General features: G+C 43.2%; 1 protein-coding gene across 2 annotated transcripts in view; it reads right to left on the bottom strand.

The window, feature by feature from the left end:
• Window positions 1–6,338: 6,338 nt before the first annotated feature.
• The window catches only part of SRGAP1 (SLIT-ROBO Rho GTPase activating protein 1), a 318,022-nt gene continuing 304,496 nt past the window's right edge, over window positions 6,339–19,864 (bottom strand). For both annotated transcript variants that reach the window (XM_009247985.3, XM_024256709.2), the window contains exon 22: window positions 6,339–8,335. In XM_009247985.3, coding sequence (XP_009246260.2) covers window positions 7,958–8,335 — 378 coding nt within the window. In that variant the 3' untranslated portion in view covers window positions 6,339–7,957. The remainder of the gene's footprint in view (window positions 8,336–19,864) is intronic.

Raw genomic sequence — 19,864 nt, 5'->3', positions numbered from 1 at the left:
TGAGTTAATGTCATGTCATTGTACAATTTTGAATGTGCCACTGGACCACTGAAGATGTTTCCTTCTCCTGGCTTATTGACACAATCATCTACTTGTGTTTAGAGGGACATGATTTTTACACAAGGGGTTCCTTGGGTATGTCAGAGACAGAAGATTAGAACAATACACCATCATTGAGAGGGTAATTCATCAAAAGTCCTAACTTCAGCTGCACAGCCAAGCAGCTAAAAGAAACCCAATGAGCCTTGGAAGCACCCCTGATAGAGAGCTGTTCTCTATCAGGGAAGCAACCCTGATAGAGAGCTGTGAAGGATCCATCCATAAGTCGCCAGAATTGGATCGCACATATCCTAGAGCTGACGATCTCCTGGATCATGCTGCCATAACTGCCTTCAAGATGTTAATACTGAACAAGGCATGTTGTTTCAGGACTGCAGGAGGAGCAATCTCTCTTCCCAACCCCTCCCCACCCTCCCACCCACACACGTGCACATGCACACAAGCACATGTTTTGATATCCAGCCCAGTCCCATTTCTCTTGCTGAGACTGACCTTGATAGAAAAACTATTTTGTTTTTATTTTTTTATTATAGAAGGCAAGTTTTCTGTTTACTATGTAGAAACAGACAAAAGGCTACTGAAGAAGTGATGAACTTCACCGTCATTATTAAGTGAGCAAAAATATTTATACTAAAGTTTAAATACTTGCTTGCTTATACTATAGTATAAGTAAGCCAAAAATTATCTGGTCCTAATTCAAATTCATTTACTAAACTTCAATAAATTACCAACCCATGCCTCAGTTTTCCAATATTTTCCAGGGCTATATGGCCTGTGGATAGAATTTACCATCATTCTGTGCTTTTAGGACCTTTTTGACATTCTAGGTCAAACTTGGGGAATTTTCCTTTTTAGGAGTCCCAACTACTCAAGGCAGAAGCCAGCAAACACCCTTGCCCTGCCTTTCTAAGATTCTTACAGGGTGCAGGCATATGAACTGTGGGAACTGACGACCAGTCACACCCCGTTGGGACTCTGGTTCGGGAGTGAGAGATGGGGAGGCAGGTGCAATTTTCTCAACAGGAGATGGTTGTGGTAGGCTGAGGAGCTTAGATTTGAGGGTAGCAGGATGGTGGAGTCTTTCCTGGAACAACTCTATAGACTGATTTGGGCATTTGTTCCAGGTGGGCTAGCCTCTAAATCCAACTCTCTGGTCCTAAAGTAGGCATTGAAGAAAAAGCATCCAGCATCGGGTAAGAGAACATGACTTGATAAGCATCAAGTAAAGCTTCAACTAGTTTCAGTGTCATCTATGAATATTTCCAGCCTCCATATCAGACAGTGCTTTTTTGGAAAGAAAGAAAAGTATCCTTGCCTTTGAGAAGGCCTTCTGGTCAACGACTTAGTTCAACATTATTCCGTCATAGTTTGGGAAAACAATTCCTTTGACAGGGGGTCCCCCACCCCCCATTCATTTCTCCATGTTTAAAGATATCTGCATATACTACCCAAAGTTTAATCAGGAAATACTAAAATAAATATAATATTGAGCATATTCATGTAATGGAATTCTATATAGCAGTAAAAATGGAAAAACCACTATTTTACTAACAATGATGACTCTTACAAACATAAATTTCAAAAGGAGCCAGACACAAAATCTACATACTGTATGAACCCATTTATAGAAAGCTAAGATGACAGGCAAAACAAAACTATGGTGTGATTAGTCAGGATACTGATACATTCACAGAGGCATGAGCACAGTAGCTTCTGGGATGCGGATAATGTGCTATTGCTTAAACTGGGTGGTGGATACATCAGTGTGTCAGCTCGTGAGAACTGTTACACTAATGATTTGCACACTTTTCTGTTAGTATTTTGCACTTTAATAAAAAGTGTTTTTCCTTGATTTGCCTGTCTTTTAAACTTTATATCTTATCAATATTCAATCTTGCACAACTTATATTGTTTTACAGAGCTATCTACTACATATTGCTAGACCTTGTGTTATCTTTTTTTTTATATTTAAAGAAAAATACCTGGCCAGATGCAATGGCTCACACCTGTAATCCCAGCACTTGGGAGGCTGAGGTGGGTAGATCACTTTAGGTCAGGAGTTTGAGACCAGCCTGGCCAACATGGTGAAACCCCGTCTCCACTAAAAATACGAAAAGTAGCTGGCTGTGGTGGCGGGTGCCAGTAATTACAGCTACTTAGGAGGCTGAGGCAGGAGAATCGCTTGAATCTGGGAGGGGGAGGTTGCAGTGAGCTGAGATTGTGCCACTGCACTACAGTCTGGGTGACACAGAGAGATTCGTCTCAAAAAAAAAAAAAAAAAAATACCAATGCACGGGGAGTTCTAAGCACAGAAAAATAACCTAAGGATTATTTTTCAATTTATTCAAATGAAACCAAAGATGGGCTTGCCATGGTTAACTAGACTCTTTCTCAAAAGAAAGATTTCAATCTGGTGCATGTTTAGGAGGCTTGTACGCTCTCAGCTTCTCAGTTAAGTCTCTCCCAAGACTCTTTTCTCTGACTACACATTGAGCCTCCAAACCATGACTGAAAAACCACAGCTTCATGGGCAGGGCCCTGTGCAGGACACCGTATTTCCAAATGAACAAGAAATGAAAGTGAGATAAAAAAATATTTTAAAGGTAGAAGTTTCACATTATTTAATGCAAGCTAGCTGTCAGGGAGAAAGTAGTGATGAGAGAAAGGAAAGGAACAAAGACACCACAGAGATGCACATCAAACTGGAAGCAGACAAAGGCAGCTAGAACTATCTTATTTATTATAAAGATACAGGGTGAAGAACAAACCTGACTGTATACCGAAGCCTGTAATGGTACATGCCAAAATGTACAGTACTATACATAAAAGTGCATTGTCACAACAGATTAACAAAACATTTTTTTCTTTCCAGACTGTAAAAGCATCCCCCTTTATTTTCACCTCAGAGAGGAGGGAATGAAATGGTGAGAGGCAGTACAGAGCACGGGCGAGTGCGATGCTGTCAGCAGCACATGAGCGGGGGACAGATGCGGTGGGATGGGAGGACACAGGGGTGAGAAAGGCACAATCACGTCTACAAGGAAAACGAGACAGTCTGAGGACTGACAGGGATGTGAGATGGGACATTACTGAGCACCGAGGCACAGGAAGGTGGGGATGGAGAAGGTGGGGGACAGGGAGGAAGCTTCAAAACACTCGAGTGGGCAGCAGGAATTGGGAGAAGGAGGTGGGGGTGGGGCACAGAGTGGGGCCACGGTACAAGAGCAAGGCTAAAACTCCTCTAAAATAGAAAGGCACTTTCACATGTACATACTACAGATGTACATTGACACAATTAGGTAACAGTCACAAGCAGGAAGCTACCGGTACTGCAATTGATCAAACCGACAGGAAAGGACAATACTGATTTAATTACGCGGGCAGCAGTTACCCTTCAGTACGTGGGTAAACAGCAGTCTCTCCTGTTACACAGCCACTTACTATACTTTAAATATCTATAATAACCATCACACTACACACCGAACTTGGATGAATGCTCTAAGGGGGGCATTCACAAATGCACAGTTCATATATTTTCTTTTACTAAAGTTTCTAAGATAAGCATTATGGAACCCAGTACAATTATTTAAACATACAAAATTCCCTACGTAATTTAAAGACACAGGTATCCATCTCGATTATACCACATAGACTTTTTTTTTTCTTTTTTTTTTTTTTTAAGAAAGTATACTAGGGTAAGTGAAAGCTCAAATTCCAGTTTGCTTTATGGATCTGACGAAACTTCGCCAAAGTCACCCTGCACCAAGCCTGACTCTCCAGCCCAGCTGGAGCTTGTGTTCTCAGCTTGGGAGGTGGGTGGCAGGTGGTCTGGAGTAGGGAGCTCTATTTATGCATGGGTAGAGACTTCTAAGCTGCTCTGTGTCTCAGGGTTTCTGTGGTGGACAATCGAAAACAAGACTGAGTCCCAAGCACACTTCCTGCACAAAAAATGGCCTCTCACTGCTATGGTCAGGAATCAATGAGCATCATCCCAAATTTGAATCCTCTAACCCCCACCTCAAGAGACACATAGGCTCTTTAACTTTGGATTTCCAAGGCTGATCAGATGAAAGTTTCTTCAGTTTGTAGACTCCAGAGGCTATGTCATTCCTAAATGTTAAGGACACAACTACCAACCCACCCCTCTTTTCCTTTTCTTTGATTAAATTATAAACCCCCCCTTTTTTGGTGGGGGGGATAGCAAAAGTTAGAAAACCCTTAACTGATACAATCTGACTCTTGGAGCACTATATCCACTGATAACTGTTCACGATCATTGCAGTAGATTGTGGGACCCTGCTATAAATTATTCTACAGGTGGCTCGAGGGGCACCAAAGCCAGATTATGTTGTACGAAGATGTGCAAAGCTGTTGAATGGTGTTGACACTGAACGTGAACATGGAACTCTACAAAGTGCCACTCAGCAGGTTCAAACAGTTCACATAACACCCATTAGAAAATGTGTACTAAGTACCTTTCTGTCCCCAAATCCACTCCCCAAACCCCAACCCAGTCCAAAAGGCTGACTTGGTGAATCTCCTTCAGTGAGTCCTATGGATGGGATGTGAACACACAGTTATATGAGCTGAGAATACATGTTCTTGTGTAAGTGGAGTCAGGTAATCTTTGCAGAGCCATCATTTACCCACCATCAAAATGCCCCCCCTCCCCAAATTGCACATGAAGCCTGAAAAGCTCCTTGAAACTGGGGGCAGAACATCTCAAGGCCTCATTTTCCTTCTTCTCTCTGGTTTCCCTGTGTCTTCCCACCTCCCCTGTGTGCTGCCTCTGTGGCTATAAAGAAGGGCTGTGAAGCTTCTCAGCTGCAGTGGCTTTTAATGAGCTTTACTGAGCATGATTCTGGATTATTTGTGAAGTGGCCACCTTGTCTTATCTCTGGAATCTGAAGACATTTAATAAACCAAGTAAGGAGAGGTGAGTCTTTACTGAGTCCTCACTCACTCTGAGGTCATACCCTTCATTCGGAATTGAAAAAAAAAAAAGTCTCAAGGTGACAATAGAGGTATAGGGAAATAAGATGGAGACACGTAAAGTGAGTGATGGGAGAGTATTAGGAACTGTTTCCTGAAAGAAGGCACAGCCTGTGAGGCTCTGCGCAGCATGACTCCTGCCGGCCAAGACAGCAAAGTCCTGATGGGGAGCACAGAAAGGCAATCCTCGTTCCACCACAGGTGGACACATCAGAGAGAGGAGCCGCTGGGGAGGATGACCAGATAGAAGGCTGAATAAATGAACAGGCAGGAGGAAGATCTGAAAAGCTAAGGCTGAAGCTCAGAAAATACATTGAAAAAAAATAAATTCAAAGACACCGCTGGCCCTTTGATGCCCTCTGTTAACATCTTACTCTTCCATCAAATAAGGAATATGGTTTTTAAGAATTCTTACTATTTTAAAGAAGTGGCGGAATGGCTGGGCATGGTGGCTCACATCTGTAATCCCAGCACTTTGGGAGGCTGAGGCCGGTGGGTCACCTGAGGTCAGGAGTTTGAGACCAGCCTGGCCAACATGGTGAAACCCCATCTCTACTAAAAATACAAAAATTAGCTGGGCGTGGTGGTGGCGCCTGTAATCCCAGCTACTCAGGAGAATTGCTTGAACCCGGGAAATGGAGGTTGCAGGGAGCCGAGATTGCACCACTGTACTCTGGCCTGGGTGACAAAGCAAGACTCCAACTCAAAAAAAAAAAAAAAAAAAGTGGGGGATTATTTTGGAAAGTTTAAATTCCTAAGGAATTTGTGAGGATTGTTTAAAAGGGCTAGTGCTATTCAAAGCTCAGTCTTGGCTGGATCTCCACGGTGTCCAAGGGTGCTGAAGGACCCCAAATGCTCAGGACAAACGGGGAGGGGCTGGACAAGGCGCTGTCCTGGGCTTCTTTCTCAAAATGGGCAAGAAGTATGGCTCTGAAAATTTGGAGGTTTGAAAGTTTACCATACCTAGAAATACATGGGAAAAAAATCACTATTCATTTGTGAAATTAGGCCACAGGCAAGCAATCAGCAGTGTGACTCTGAAAGGTAACAATATCTCATCAATTTAATCTCTTCCTGCAATAGAATGACTAGACTGGCAAACTGAGGTAGAGCTCAAAGTAATGATCTTGATTTTAGTACAGATCCCAATTCTTTTCTGCACGATGCATTCACCAATGGGCTGATGAAGTAAAATTTACACTGTGTAGCTCTTAGATGGGCGTGCAATTGGCTGCCAGTTTGAAATGAAACCAAGAAGGAAATTAATGGTCGGCCAGAGGGATTAGTTCTGGGAAATCCATTTTTCTCAACAACAACAACAACAACAACAACAACAACGACAACAAAAATCTTTATCAGTAACTTCAATGATAGAGTAGATAAAATGCTCATAGGTCTACAGGTGATATCAGCTGCTGCTGGTAGGAGAATGGAAATCAAAGCAAATTTTCTTAAGATAGGGGGAAAATGTAGCATAAATATAGGCTTAAAAAATTGTCTGTGTGCTAGGATGCCAGAGAAAGAGGGTCTCCAATTGAGAGTTCAGCTGACTATGGGAGTTATGTACAGACCACATACAAAAACAAAAACAAAAAAGGGAAAAGGGACAAAGAAAAAGAAGTCGTGGTTGTGAGGTACACTATTGGGTGAGAACCACAAGGTCATGTTCTGCTGATGGCCCTGCACGGCTCTTACTCAGGTACCAGGGCCAGTTCAGGGTTGGCTCAAAGACAAATGGAGAGGACAGTTGGGATTTCAAATTTAGGATCATCAGGCCTTTGTAGCTTTTTTTTTTTTTGAAGAGACAGGGTCTCACACTATGCTGCCCAGGCTGGACTCGAACTACTAGGCTCAAAGCCATCCTCCTGTGTAAACCACCTGAGTAGCTGGACTACTGGTGTGCACCACCATGCCTGGGCTTTGTAGCATGTTTAAAGGAACCTAGGTGATTTAGTCAAAAGAGAACACTGCATGAACCAAGGCCTCAGGTGCTTCTTGCTGCCTTCATTTCCACAGAGGAGAACACAGGGATTTAGAGGAGATAGAAACACTTTCTAGGCAGTTATTGAACAACGGATCTTTGGAGGAGTTCGTGGAGTAGTGTAACCAGAAAGTCTTTAAAATTAAACCCTTCTAATTGTTTGTAAGTGTAGGAGAGGGACTTGGAAATCTCCAGGGCCTAATCATGCTCGCAAAAGGAGTGACATTAATAGCTTTGGAGATGATGTCTTCCTCTCCTTTCCCAGGTTAAGTTCAAGCAGTAACAGCAGAGGTTCTACCTCCTTCCACCGAGTCTTTAAGCTGGACCTGGGGAAATAACTGTTAGGAAAGAGGCAAGCATCCAACCCACTCGAGCTGTGGGCTGACAGTCCCACTGGGATCATCCCATGGAGACAATTGCAAGTCTTTTGCATGAGCTAAACCCCACTCCACATGGAATCGAAGGTGCTCATCGTCAGCTACCATGCAATGCCATTATCACCTTTCAGCCCAAGTGCCACAGACCAACACTGGCTATACTCCAATGAGGTGTGGAATTCGGGTTCTTCTGCTTTCAGGTCACAACCTTTCTGACTCACCTGGGCTACGTTAAACCTGAAGCTCTGTACAATGTGGAGAGCGGTGTTGCCTTCATTACAAGTGGTGCAGCATTGGATTTTCAAGTAAGTCTAAGTGTTTCTATTGTCCTTAAAATGACATATGTCCAGTTATGTAAAAAAATTACAAAATACAAATGCCCATGTTAATTTAGCTAGTCTCAGACATTACATTCGACAACATAGAAAAGCCAAAAGATCTCCAGTTATAAGCACAAAACTAAGGAAAGTTATGGATCAGTGACTTTTGTCACTAATCCGTTTTCTTTTTTAAGTCACCTCCCTTTATGGCCTTGCTTGGCTGGTTTTTACATTGTGCAAGACTTGTCTGTTGGACCCTGGGGAGGTGGGGCAGGTCCTATGGTAGGATTTGTTTTTGGAAGAACAGCAGGTTTTGGCCTAAGGGCTGGAGGCTTCAGCTGCACGCCCATTCTGGGTGCCACCATAGGCTTGAAAGTACTCATTGTGTCACTGGAGGAGCTCGTGCTACGTCGAATCTGAGGCTCGGAGCTCCTGAGGGCAACGTTGTGCAAAGGGCTGGGAGATTCCGTGGAAGTGGCAGGGGTGGGAGAGTTTTTCACTTGCTCCAGGGTATCCAGCACCACATCAGGGGCATGCTTTGCTGTGCTCTGTCTCTCCAGTTCTCGGAGTTCATTCAAAGCTGTGTTCATCGTTTCTTCAATATCCTATTGAAGAATAATCAGAAAGCGAGAAAGCACAGACTGATAATGAATACTAATGTATAGAAACTCAGACACTTAATTTCAAAGTAAACGGCCCAGCAGAGTATGAATATCTTTGACTCCATAGTCTGCAGAATATATAAACATGATGCCATCTCACACAATCATCATTGATTCAGGAAACTGAGATATAATGGCTCATGGAGCCATGTATCAAACATTGGTCTTCCTAAGGCCCTAGGGTAGCCTTCTAATGGTCTCTGCCTTGCATGCTGACTTAAAAAAAATTTTTTTTTTTGAGGCAGGGTCTCACTCTGTTAGCCAGGCAGAGTGCAGTGGTGTGAATCAGCTCACTACGGCCTCGACCTCCTGGCCTCATATGATCCTCCCACCTCCTGAGTAGCTGGGACCACAGGTGTGTGCTACCACACCTGGCTAATATTTACATTTTTTGTAGAGATGGGGTCTTGCTAGTTGCCCAGGTTGGTCTTGAACTCCTGGGCTCAAGTAAGCCTCCTGCCTCTGCCTCCTAAAGTGCTGGGATTATAGGTGTAGTCCACCACATCTGCATGCTGACTTATTAATATAGAATTCTGTTTCAACTTATGATAAAAGTTTATGAAAACTTTTGAAAAAAAGTTTTTCAACTTTTTTTTCCCCCCAAGATGGAGTCTTGTTCTGTCACCCAGGCTGGAGTGCAATGACATGATCTTGGCTCACTGCAACCTCTGCCTCCTGGGTTCAAACAATTCTCCTGCCTCAGCCTCCCAAGTAGCTGGGATTACAGGCCCACACCACCATGCCTGGCTGATTTTTGTATTTTTAGTAGAGACGGGGTTTCACCATGTTGGCCAGGCTGGTCTCGAACTCCTGACTTCATGATCCACTTGCCGTGGCCTCCCAAAGTGCTGGGATTACAGGCATGAGCCACCGTGCCGGGCCAAGTTTTTCAACTTTTATGACAAAAGTTTAAATTTAGATACTGCAACAATTTCTCAAGAAATAAATATAATAGGAATAAAAAAATCTGGCTTCATTCATTCATTCAGCAAATTTTTGAGCACTTACTACACACTTGGCTAATTCCAAGAAGTTCTTCGAAATTCAGTTTAAGTCTTCCCCTGATACAGTTTTCCAGTGGATCTCAATGAAAGTGGTACTGTCTCCTGCAGGGCATTTTTGTAATATGGTGTATGTGTGTGGTTTTTAATGTCACAATAACAAGGTTGCATTATTGGCAGCTGATGGGCAGGGTCGGACATATTAGGTATCTTGCCTTGGTGAGTTTACATGCAGTGAATTTTCCTGCACCTTGTTCAACTTTTGAATGTCCTCCAGACATTTATGTAGGTGAAAATTCTCTTCTTAAGAACCTGAGTCTAGAACCTCTTTTTCTAATATATAAACATAAAATATTTTTTGGATGGTGTTAATTTTTTAGGAATGTTATTGTTTTAGGAAAGTTATTTTTTGTTTTGATTAGAACAGTATGACCAAGGGTTGTTCACCATTTTGGAGAAATATTATCACTAATGGAAGCTCTTTTCATGGAATCTGAGTTAACTCAATTAACTGAATACTCCCATATCAACATGCATTTTTAATTACTGCATTTATGGAAACTCTACCATGTAGGTGAAAGCATCACTACCTCATTTGTCTTCTAGTATAGTCAATAATTAACTGAAATACATTTAATTGTTTTAATATCAATTTCCTTTTTATTTTATATTCTATTTAGAGCTTTATATGTATTTTTTCAAAATAGATATATCAATCAATTTATTTCAGATAGCCAGGCGTGGTGGCACACGCCCAGCTACTCTCAAGGCTGAGTCAGGAGAATTGCTTGAACCCAGGAGATGGAGGTTGCAATGAGCTGAGATGGCGCCACTTCACTCCAGCCTGGGTAACAGACTGAGACTTCATCTCCAAAAAAAAAAAAAAAGTCAATTTATTTCAGATAGTAAAATGGGGGAAGTTACAATAAATTTGTTTCAAAAAGGTGGAGTATGCCCCATCAACAGATGGATAAACAAAATGTGGTATATACATACAAAAAAAATGTAAATTATAAAAACTTCCCTTAAAGGGAAATAAGTCCTACCGCATGCTGCAGCATGTGTAAACCTTGAGGACATTACACTAAATGAAATGAGCCAGTCACAAAAAATACAAATACTGTATGATTGCACTTATATGCAGTATCTAAAGGAGTCCAATTCATAGAAACAAAAAGTAGAATGGTGGTTGTCAGGGACTGGAGGAGGGTGAAATGGGAGCTGTTTAATGTGTACAGAGTTTTGGTTTTGCGAGACGAACACATTCTGGAGAGATGTTTCACAACGTGAATATACTTTTCTGAAGTATACATTTAAAAATGGTTAAGATTGTCAATTTTATTATTATTTATATATATATATATATATATATTTTTAAGCACAATTAAGAAAGAAAAAGGCAGAGTGTTGTGTGAGATGGTAGAGAACCACTGCCCTGGTGACTGAAATGTCTCTTCCCAACATATTCCCAGGGCTTCTCCCACTCATCTGGAGCATACCCTTCATGGCACGGTTTAATGGTAACTGATTTCTCTATAATTTCCGCGACTAGATTGAATGTGAGCACTTTGAGGCTGCGGCTATTGTTTAATTTTGTTTGCATAAAACCTAGTGTGAGACCTGGCATACAGTAAATGCTCAATAAAGATTTGCTAAATGAATAATCTAAGATCCTGATGTTAAATCACAGTCTCCAATAATGAATAAACCAAGACACGATGATTATGTATGGATGTGGCAGTCTTTTGAAAAATCTCCATTAGGCATTCCATTAATTTGCTTAATAAAATAATCTGCATTTTTTTTTTTATGAACACCTTGATGGCATGCTCACTTGTCCCCATGGGAAAATCTGAAGGCTAAAGATGGAAAGATAAAAAACAAATCTGGAAGCCATTTTATGAGGGTGACATCACTTTTCAAGTTATTACTTTCATATGTGATTTCCGTTTGTGGCTAAACATAGGGATTTTTTTTTTTTTTTTTTTTAACAAGTATTTACCTCAGAGACATGTGCAGAGCCTAGTCATCTGTTGAGTTTTTGTTTTTATAATTTTTTTTTTTTTTTGAGACGGAGTCTTGCTGTGTCACCTAGGCTGGAATGCAATACTGTGGTCTCGGCTCACTGCGACCTCCGCCTCCTGGGTTCAAGCGATTCTCGTGCCTCAGCCACCCGAGTAACTCACATTACAGATGCCTGCCACCACGCCCAGCTAATTTTTTTTATTTTTTGTAGAGACAGGGTATCACTATGTTGGCCAGGCTGGTCTCAAACTCCTGACCTCAAGTGATCCATGCGCCTCAGCCTCCCAAAGTGCTAGGATTACAGGCATGAGCCATTGCGCCTGGCCTGTTTTTATAATTTACAATTTTAAAAAATCTCCTGATCCTAGAAGACAAAGGGTTAAACAGACCTTATATGCCTTCCTACCTCCAAGCACCTAAATCTCTGTCTCTCTAACCCAAATTATGTTTCACCTGCTTATTATAAGCAGTGATGTTATAAGTTTCTCAGATCATTAAATTCAGCTATAGTAAAATATTGCTGGTTGTAAGTATGCCTCAAAGGGCCTTGCATAGCACTTTAAACAGAAAAAAAACAGTCAAAGCCTTTTTGATTTTTGCTGAGAAGTTGCTGTACACTTAAAATTGCTTTAATTTTTAAAAAACACATTAAACTTCTCACAATCTAATTTGCTATCCCAAATTCTTTTTAGTTAGAACACTCAAAATAGCTTGGACATTTGTCATATTGGGGCCGGATTCCTTGGGTGCTTTTTATTAAAAATAACCCATCTTTAATCCTTTTCCATGTTTCATTCATTTCTCATTCACTCTTTTTTGAAATCTACTTAGTTTTTAAACTTCATTGATAGCTGGAAGCTGCCTTTTAGATTACTCAAATGGTAAACTCTGAATCTATTAACCTCTTTTCTCACTGACTATAAACATACATATATTTGGAGACAGGGTCTTGGTCTGTCACCCTGGCTGGAGTGCAGTAGGACAATCATAACTCATTGCAGCCTCCAACTCCTGGGCTCAAGCAATCCTCTTGCCTCAGCTTCCAAAGTACCTGGGATTGCAGACATGCACCACCACTCTTAGTGTGATGGTTAATACTGAGTGTCAACTTGATTGAAGGATGCAAAGTATTAATCCTGGGTGTATCTGTGAGGGTGTTGCCAAAGGAGATCAATATTGGAGTCAGTGGGCTGGGGAAGGCAGACCTACCCCTCATCTGGATGGGCACCATCTAATCAGATGCCAGCGAATATAAAGCAAGCAGAAGAACGTGAAAAGGTTAGACTGGCCTAGCCTCCCAGCCTACATCTTTCTCCCATGCTGGATGCTTCCTGCTCTCAAACATCAGACTCCAAGTTCTTCAGTTTTGGAACTCGGACTGACTACTTGCTCCTCAGCCTGCAGACAGCTTATTGTGGGATCTTGTGGTTGTGTGAGTTAATAATAAACTCACCTTTATATGTATATGTATTCCATTAATTCTGTACCTCCAGAGAACCCTGACTAATACAGGTTTTGGTACCAGGAGTGGTTTTAGAGGGACAGAATATTAAGGATGGAGTTCTTTCATTGGTTTTGGGGCTTCTGCTTTATATGATTAGACCAAAAAATACTAAGGACTTTACTTCTAATAGGATGGAGAACACTGATAGTTCTTGGTGTGAACTGTTTAGAGAGTTATGCAAAATACGTGCATTTGACACTCCTGATTCATCGCTTATGAGAGGCAAGGAGTTTAGTGACTCCATACATTAATACATTTGTATGGAGTATTATGTAGAGAACCAAGGAACATAATGAAGCTGGTTGGTTGTTCCTAAGTTCAGTGGACAAAGTGATGAAAAAAAATGATGAACTCAAGGATTCTATCTCCTGGCTTCAGAAGCAGATACTGAGCCTCAAATCTGCTAAGATTGCCCTGAGTGAAAGTCTTATCTCCTGTAGAGAAAGAACTAAAATTGTGGAAAACCAGACACGAGCTCTTATCATGCAAGTCGCTGACCTGCAACGAAAGGTGCATGCACAGCCTCACCAGGTGTCTACTGTTAAAGTGAGGGCATTGATTAGAAAAGAATGGGACCCTGCAACTTGGAATGGGGATGTGTGGGAGGACCCTGATAAAGCTGGGGACGCTGAGTTTGTAAACCCTGATGAATCTTTTTTGCCAGAAGAAACAGCTTCCCTATCCCCAGTAGTGGCAACATCCCCTCCCTGACCCATGCTGCCATCAGCCTTTCCATCTTTGTCTGAGGAGATAAACCCTGCGCTGCCTGAGGCAATGGTGATGGCCTCCCATGAGGCAGCTGCCAGGCAAGATAATGTTGACTCTCCTCAGGAGCCAACCCCAACACCTCTGTTTGCTTGTAGACCTGTAACTAGACTAATGTCCTGGTGGGCCCCTGGAGGTGAGGTTGAGAGTGTGACCCATGAAGAGGTGCGCCACACTAGAAAAGAACTGCTTGAGTTCTCAAATTTATATAAATAGAAATCTGGAGAACAGGCATGGGAATGGATATTAATGGTGTGGGATAATGGTAGATGGAACATAGAGTCAGATCAGACTGAATTTATTGATTTGGGCCCACTAAGTAGGAGCTCTGCATTTAATGTTGCAGCTCGGGGAGTTAAAAAAGGTTCTAATAGTTTATTTGCTTGGTTAACTGAAATATGGATTGAAAGATGGCCCACTGTGAGCACTGTGAGTGCGCTGGATATGCCTGTTCTCCCTTGGTTTATTGTAGAGGAAGGGATCCAAAGGCTTAGGGAGATTGGGATGGTGGAGTGGATTAGTCACTTTAGACCTACTCATCCCAGCTGGGAGAGTCCTTGACCAATGCCTTGCAAAACAGATTTGTGAGAGCAGCACTTGCATCTTTTTTTTTTTTTTTTTGAGATGGAGTCTTGCTCTGTCGCTCAGGCTGGAGTGCAGTGGTGCAATCTCGGCTCACTGCAAGCTCTGCCTCCTGGGTTCACGCCATTCTCCTGCCTCAGCCTCCCAAGTAGCTGGGACTACAGGCACCCACCACCACTCCCAGCTAATTTTTAGATTTTTAGTAGAGACAGGGTTTCACCGTGTTAGCCAGGATGGTCTCGATCTCCTGACCCCGTGATCTGCCTGCCTCGGTCTCCCAAAGTGCTGGGATTATAGGTGTGTGCCACCGTGCTTGGCCAGCACTTGCATCTTTGAAGAGCCCTGTAATTGCTGTTCTCTGTGTGTCAGATCTAACGGTGGGAACCACAGTCACTCAACTACAAAATTTAAATACAATGGAAATAATTGGATCCCAAGGTAGCAGGAGCCAAGTGACGACACTCAATCGTCAAAGGCAAGGTGGGCATAGCTACAGTAATGGACAGCAGAGGCAAAGTGGCAAGCAGAATAGTCTGACTCGTGTAGAACTCTGACATTGGCTAATTAATCACATTGTTCCTAAAAGTGAAATTGATAGGAAGCCTACTGCATTCCTACTTAATTTACACAAGCAGAAAACTTCTAGGTCGGATGGACAAAAGACTAATTTGAATTATGAAAACAGAGAATCATGGCCCCTCAATCAATTTCCAGACTTGACCCAGTTTACAGACCCAGAACCCCTTGAATGAAGAGGAGGCTGGGTCCCTTTGAGGAAGGACCCCGCTGTATTACTGACAATTTATGCAGTGAATCTTTATCCCATCCTTCCCCAAGGGGACCTCCAGCCTTTTACCAGGGTAACTGTGTACTGGGGAAAGGGAAATGATCAGACATTTTGGGGACTAATGGACACTGCTCTGAGCTGACACTGATTCCAGGGGACCCAAAATGTCATTGTGGTGCTCCAGTTAAAGTAGTGGCTTGTGGAGGTCAGGTAATTAATGGAGTTTTAGCTCAGGTCTGACTTACAGTGAGTCTAATGGGTCCCCAGACTTCTCCTGTGGTCATTTCCCCAGTGCCAGAATGCATAATTGGCATAGACATACTTAGCAGCTGGCAGAACCCCCACATTGGCTCCTGGACTGGTAGGGTGGGGGCTATTACGGTGGGAAAGGCCGAATGGAAGCCATTAGAGCAGGCTTTACCTAGAAAAATGGTAAATTAAAAACAATATTGCATCCCTGGAGGGACTGTAGAGATTAGTGCCACCATCAAGGACTTGAAAGATGCAGGGGTGGTGATTCCCACCACATCCTCATTCAACTCTCCCATTTGGCCTGTGCAGAAGACAGATGCATCTTGGAGAATGACAGTGGATTATCGTAAGCTTAACCAAGTGGTGACTCCAAGTGCAGCTGCTGTACCAGATGTGGTTTCATTGCTTGAGCAAATTAACACGTCTCCTGGTATGTGGATTGGAGCCACTGACTTGGAAAATGCCTTTTTCTCCATTCTTGTCCATAAGGCCCACCAGAAGTAATTTGCCTTCAGCTGGCAAGGCCAGCAATATACCTTTACTGTCCTACCTCAGGGGTATATCAACTCTCTGGCTTTGTGTCATAATCTTACTTGGAGAGACCTTGATTGCTTTTCGCTTCCGCAAGATATCACACTGGTCCATTACATTGATGACATTATGCTGACTGGATCCAGTGAGCAAGAAGTAGCAAACACATTGGACTTATTGGTGAGACATTTGTGTGCTAGAGGATGGGAAATAAATCTGACTAAAATTCAGGGACCTTCTACCTCAGTAAAATTTCTAGAGGTCCAGTGGTGTGGGGACTATCAAGATATTTCCTTCTAAGGTGAAGGATAAGTTGCTGCGTTTGGCCCCTCCTGCAAACAAGAAAGAGGCACAACGCCTAGTGGGCCTATTTGGATTTTCGAGGTAACACATTCCTCTTTTGGGTGTGTTACTCTGGCCCATTTATCGAGTGACTCAAAAGGCTGCCAGTTTTGAGTGGTGTCCAGAACAGAAGAAGGCTCAGCAACAGGTCCAGGCTGCTGTGCAAGCTGCTCTGCCACTTGGGCCATATGACCCAGCAGATCCAATGGTGCTTGAGGTGTCAGTGGCAGATAAGGATGCTGTTTAGAGCCTTTGGCAGGCCCCCATAGGTGAATCACAGCAGAGGCCTCTAGGATTTTGGAGCAAGGCCCTGCCTTCTTCTGCAGATAACTGCTCTCCTTTTCTTTTTGAGATGGAGTCTCTCTCTGTCACCCAGGCTGGAGTGCAGTGGCACGATCTCGGCTCACTGTGACCTACACCTCTCTGGTTCAAACGATTCTTCTGCCTCAACCTCTCGAGTAGTTGGGACTACAGGTGCGTGCCACCACACATGGCTACTTTTTGCATTTTTAGTAGAGATGGGGTTTCACCATATTGGTCAGGCTGGTCTTGAACTCCTGACCTCGTGATCTACCTGCCTTGGCTTCCCAAAGTGCTGGGATTACAGGCATGAGCCACTGCGCCTGGCCAACTACTCTCCTTTTGAGAGACAGCTCTTGGCCTGTTATTACTGGGCTTTGGTGGAAACCGAACATTTGACTATGGGTCATCAAGTCACCATGCAACCTGAACTGCCTATCATGAACTGGGTGCTTTCTGACACATCTAGCCATAAAGCACGTCGTGCACAGCAGCATTCCATCATCAAATGGAAGTGGTATATACATGATCGAGCTCAAGCAACTCCTGAAGGCATAAGTTACATGAGGAAGTGGCTCAAATGCCCAGGGTCTCTACTCTCTCCTGCAGCCTGCACTGATGGCCTCATGGGGAGTTTCCTATGATCAGTTGACAGAGGAAGAGAAGACTAGGGCCTGGTTCACAGACGGTTCTGCATGATATGCAGGCACCACCTGAAAGTGGCCAGCTGCAGCACTACAGTCCCTTTCTAGGACATCCCTGAAGGACAGTGGTGAAGGGAATCTTTCCCAGTGGGCAGAACTTCGAGCAGTGCACCTGGCTGTGCACTTTGCATGGAAGGAGGAATGGCCAGATGTGTGATTATGTACTGATTTGTGGACTGTAGCCAATGGTTTGGCTGGATGGTCAGGGACTTAGAAGAAGTATGATTGAAAAATTGGTGACAAAGAAATTTGTGGAAGAGGTATGTGGATGGACCTCTCTGAGTGGTCAAAAACTGGGAAGATATTTGTATCCCATGTGAGTGCTCACCAATGGGTGACCTCAGCAGAGGAGGATTTTGATAATCAAGTGGATAGGATGAGTCATTCTGTGGACACCATTCAGCTCCTTTCCCCAGCCAACCCTGTCATTGCTCAATGGGCCCATGAACAAAGTGGCCATAGTGGCAGGGATGGAGGTTACTCATGGGCTCAGCAACATGGACTTCCACTCACCAAGGCTGACCTGGCTATGGCCACTGCTTAGTGCTCAATTTGCCAGCAGCAGAAGCCAACACAGCCCTCGATATGGCACCATTCCTCAGGGTGATCAGCCAGCTACCTGGTGGCAGGTTGATTATACTGGACCTCTTCCATCATGAAAAGGGCAGAGGTTTGTCCTCACTGGAATAGACAGTTACTCCGGATATGGGTTTGCCTATCCTGCACGCAATGTTTCTGCCAAGACTACCATCTGTGACTCATGGAATGCCTTATCCACCATGATGGTATTCAACACTGCATTGCCTCTGACCAAGGCACTTACTTTACGGCTAAAGAAGAGTGGCAGTGGGCTCATGCTCATGCAATTCATGGGTCTTACCATGCTCCCTATCATCCTGAAGCAGCTGGATTGACAGAACGGTGGATTGGTCTTGTGATGTCACAATTGCAATGCCAACTAGGTGACAATACTTTGCAGGGCTGGGGCAAAGTTCCCCAGAAGGCTGTGTATGCTCTGAATCAGTGTCCAATATATGGTGCGGTTTCTCCCATAGCCAGGATTCACGGGTCCAGGAATCAAGAGGTGGAAGTGGAAGTGGCACCACTCATCATTATCCCTAGTGACCCACTAGCAACATTTTTACTTCCTATTCCCGCGACATTATGTTCTGCTAGCCTAGAGGTCTCAGTTCAGAGGGAGGAATGTGCCACCAGGAGACACAGCAATGATCCCATTAAGTTAAGTCCATTGCCACCTGGACACTTTGGGCTCCTCCTACCTTTAAGGCAACAGACTAAGAAGGGAGTTACAGTGTTGGCTCAGGTGACTGACTCAGACTATCAAGATGAAAACAGTCGACTACTCCACAATGCAGGTAAAAAAGAATGTACATGGAATACAGGAGATCCATTAGGGTGTCTCTTAGTATTACCACGCTCTGTGATTAAGGTCAATGGGAAACTACAATAGCCCAATCCAGGCAGGACTACAAATAGCCCAGACCCTTCAGGAATGAAGGTTTGGGTCATTCCGCCAGGAAAACAACAACAACAACAACAACAACAACAACAACAAAAAAAAACATGACCTGCTGAGGTGCTTGCTGAAGGCAAAGGGAATACAGAATGGGTAGTAGAAGGTAGTCATCAATACCAGCTATGACCACGTGGAAACAGGGACTGTAATTGTCATGAGTATTTCCTCCTTCTTTCGTTAAAAACATGTTTGTGCATGTATACACTTGTACTAGGAAAATATCTTCATTTTATTTCCTTTTTCCTTTAGCATGTGACATAAGATTATATTGACTTCCTATCAGCATTTAAGTATTGTTAACTTTATGTAATAGCATTTGGGTTGGGGATTGGTGTGTTTCCGGTTATAGGAAAGGACAGTTGTATCATGTTAGGCGTAATTATGACATTATTGTTTTTATTTGAAGATTATGTACGATCTCAGGAGATGTTTATGGTTTCAAGTTGACAAGGGGTAGACTTGTGATGGTTAATACTGAGTGTCAACTTGAGTGGATTGAAGGATGCAAAGTGTTACTCATGGGTGTGTCTGTGAGGGGGTTGCCAGAGGAAATTAACATTTGAGTCAGTGGCCTGGGGAAGGCAGACCCACCCTTAATCTGGATGGGCACCATCTAATTAACTGCCAGTGAATATAAAGCAGGCAGAAAAACATGAAAAGGTTAGACTGGCCTAGCCTCCCAGCCTACATCTTCCTCCCGTGCTGTATGCTTCCTGCCCTTGAACATCGGACTCCAAGTTCTTCAGTTTTGGAACTTGGACTGGCTCTCCTTGCTCCTCAGCCTGCAGACGGCCTATTGTGGGATTCTGTGATCGTGTGAGTTAATACTTAATAAACTCCCCTTTATATGTATATATTCCATTAATTCTGTCCCTCTAGAGAATCCTGACTAATACACCTAGCTAATTAAAAAAAATTTTTTTTTAGACATGGGATTTTGCTATATTGACCAGGCTTGTCTCAAACTCCTGACCTCAAGCAATCTTCTTGCCTCAGCCTCCTAAAGTGTTGGGATTACAGGTGTAAGCCACCCACTAGGCCTATGAACATATTTTCTCATGACCTGTGCTGTGAAAAGAGCCAGAACCAGAGAGAAAAATGGTAGCATGATGGGCAAATTTATTAGTATTGTTTTCCTTTTA

The sequence above is a fragment of the Pongo abelii genome, chromosome 10 (assembly GCF_028885655.2).
Source record: "Pongo abelii isolate AG06213 chromosome 10, NHGRI_mPonAbe1-v2.0_pri, whole genome shotgun sequence".
Taxonomy (NCBI): Eukaryota; Metazoa; Chordata; class Mammalia; order Primates; family Hominidae; genus Pongo; species Pongo abelii.
Note: the sequence above shows the minus strand (reverse complement) of the source record. Positions and strands in the feature narration are given on the sequence as shown.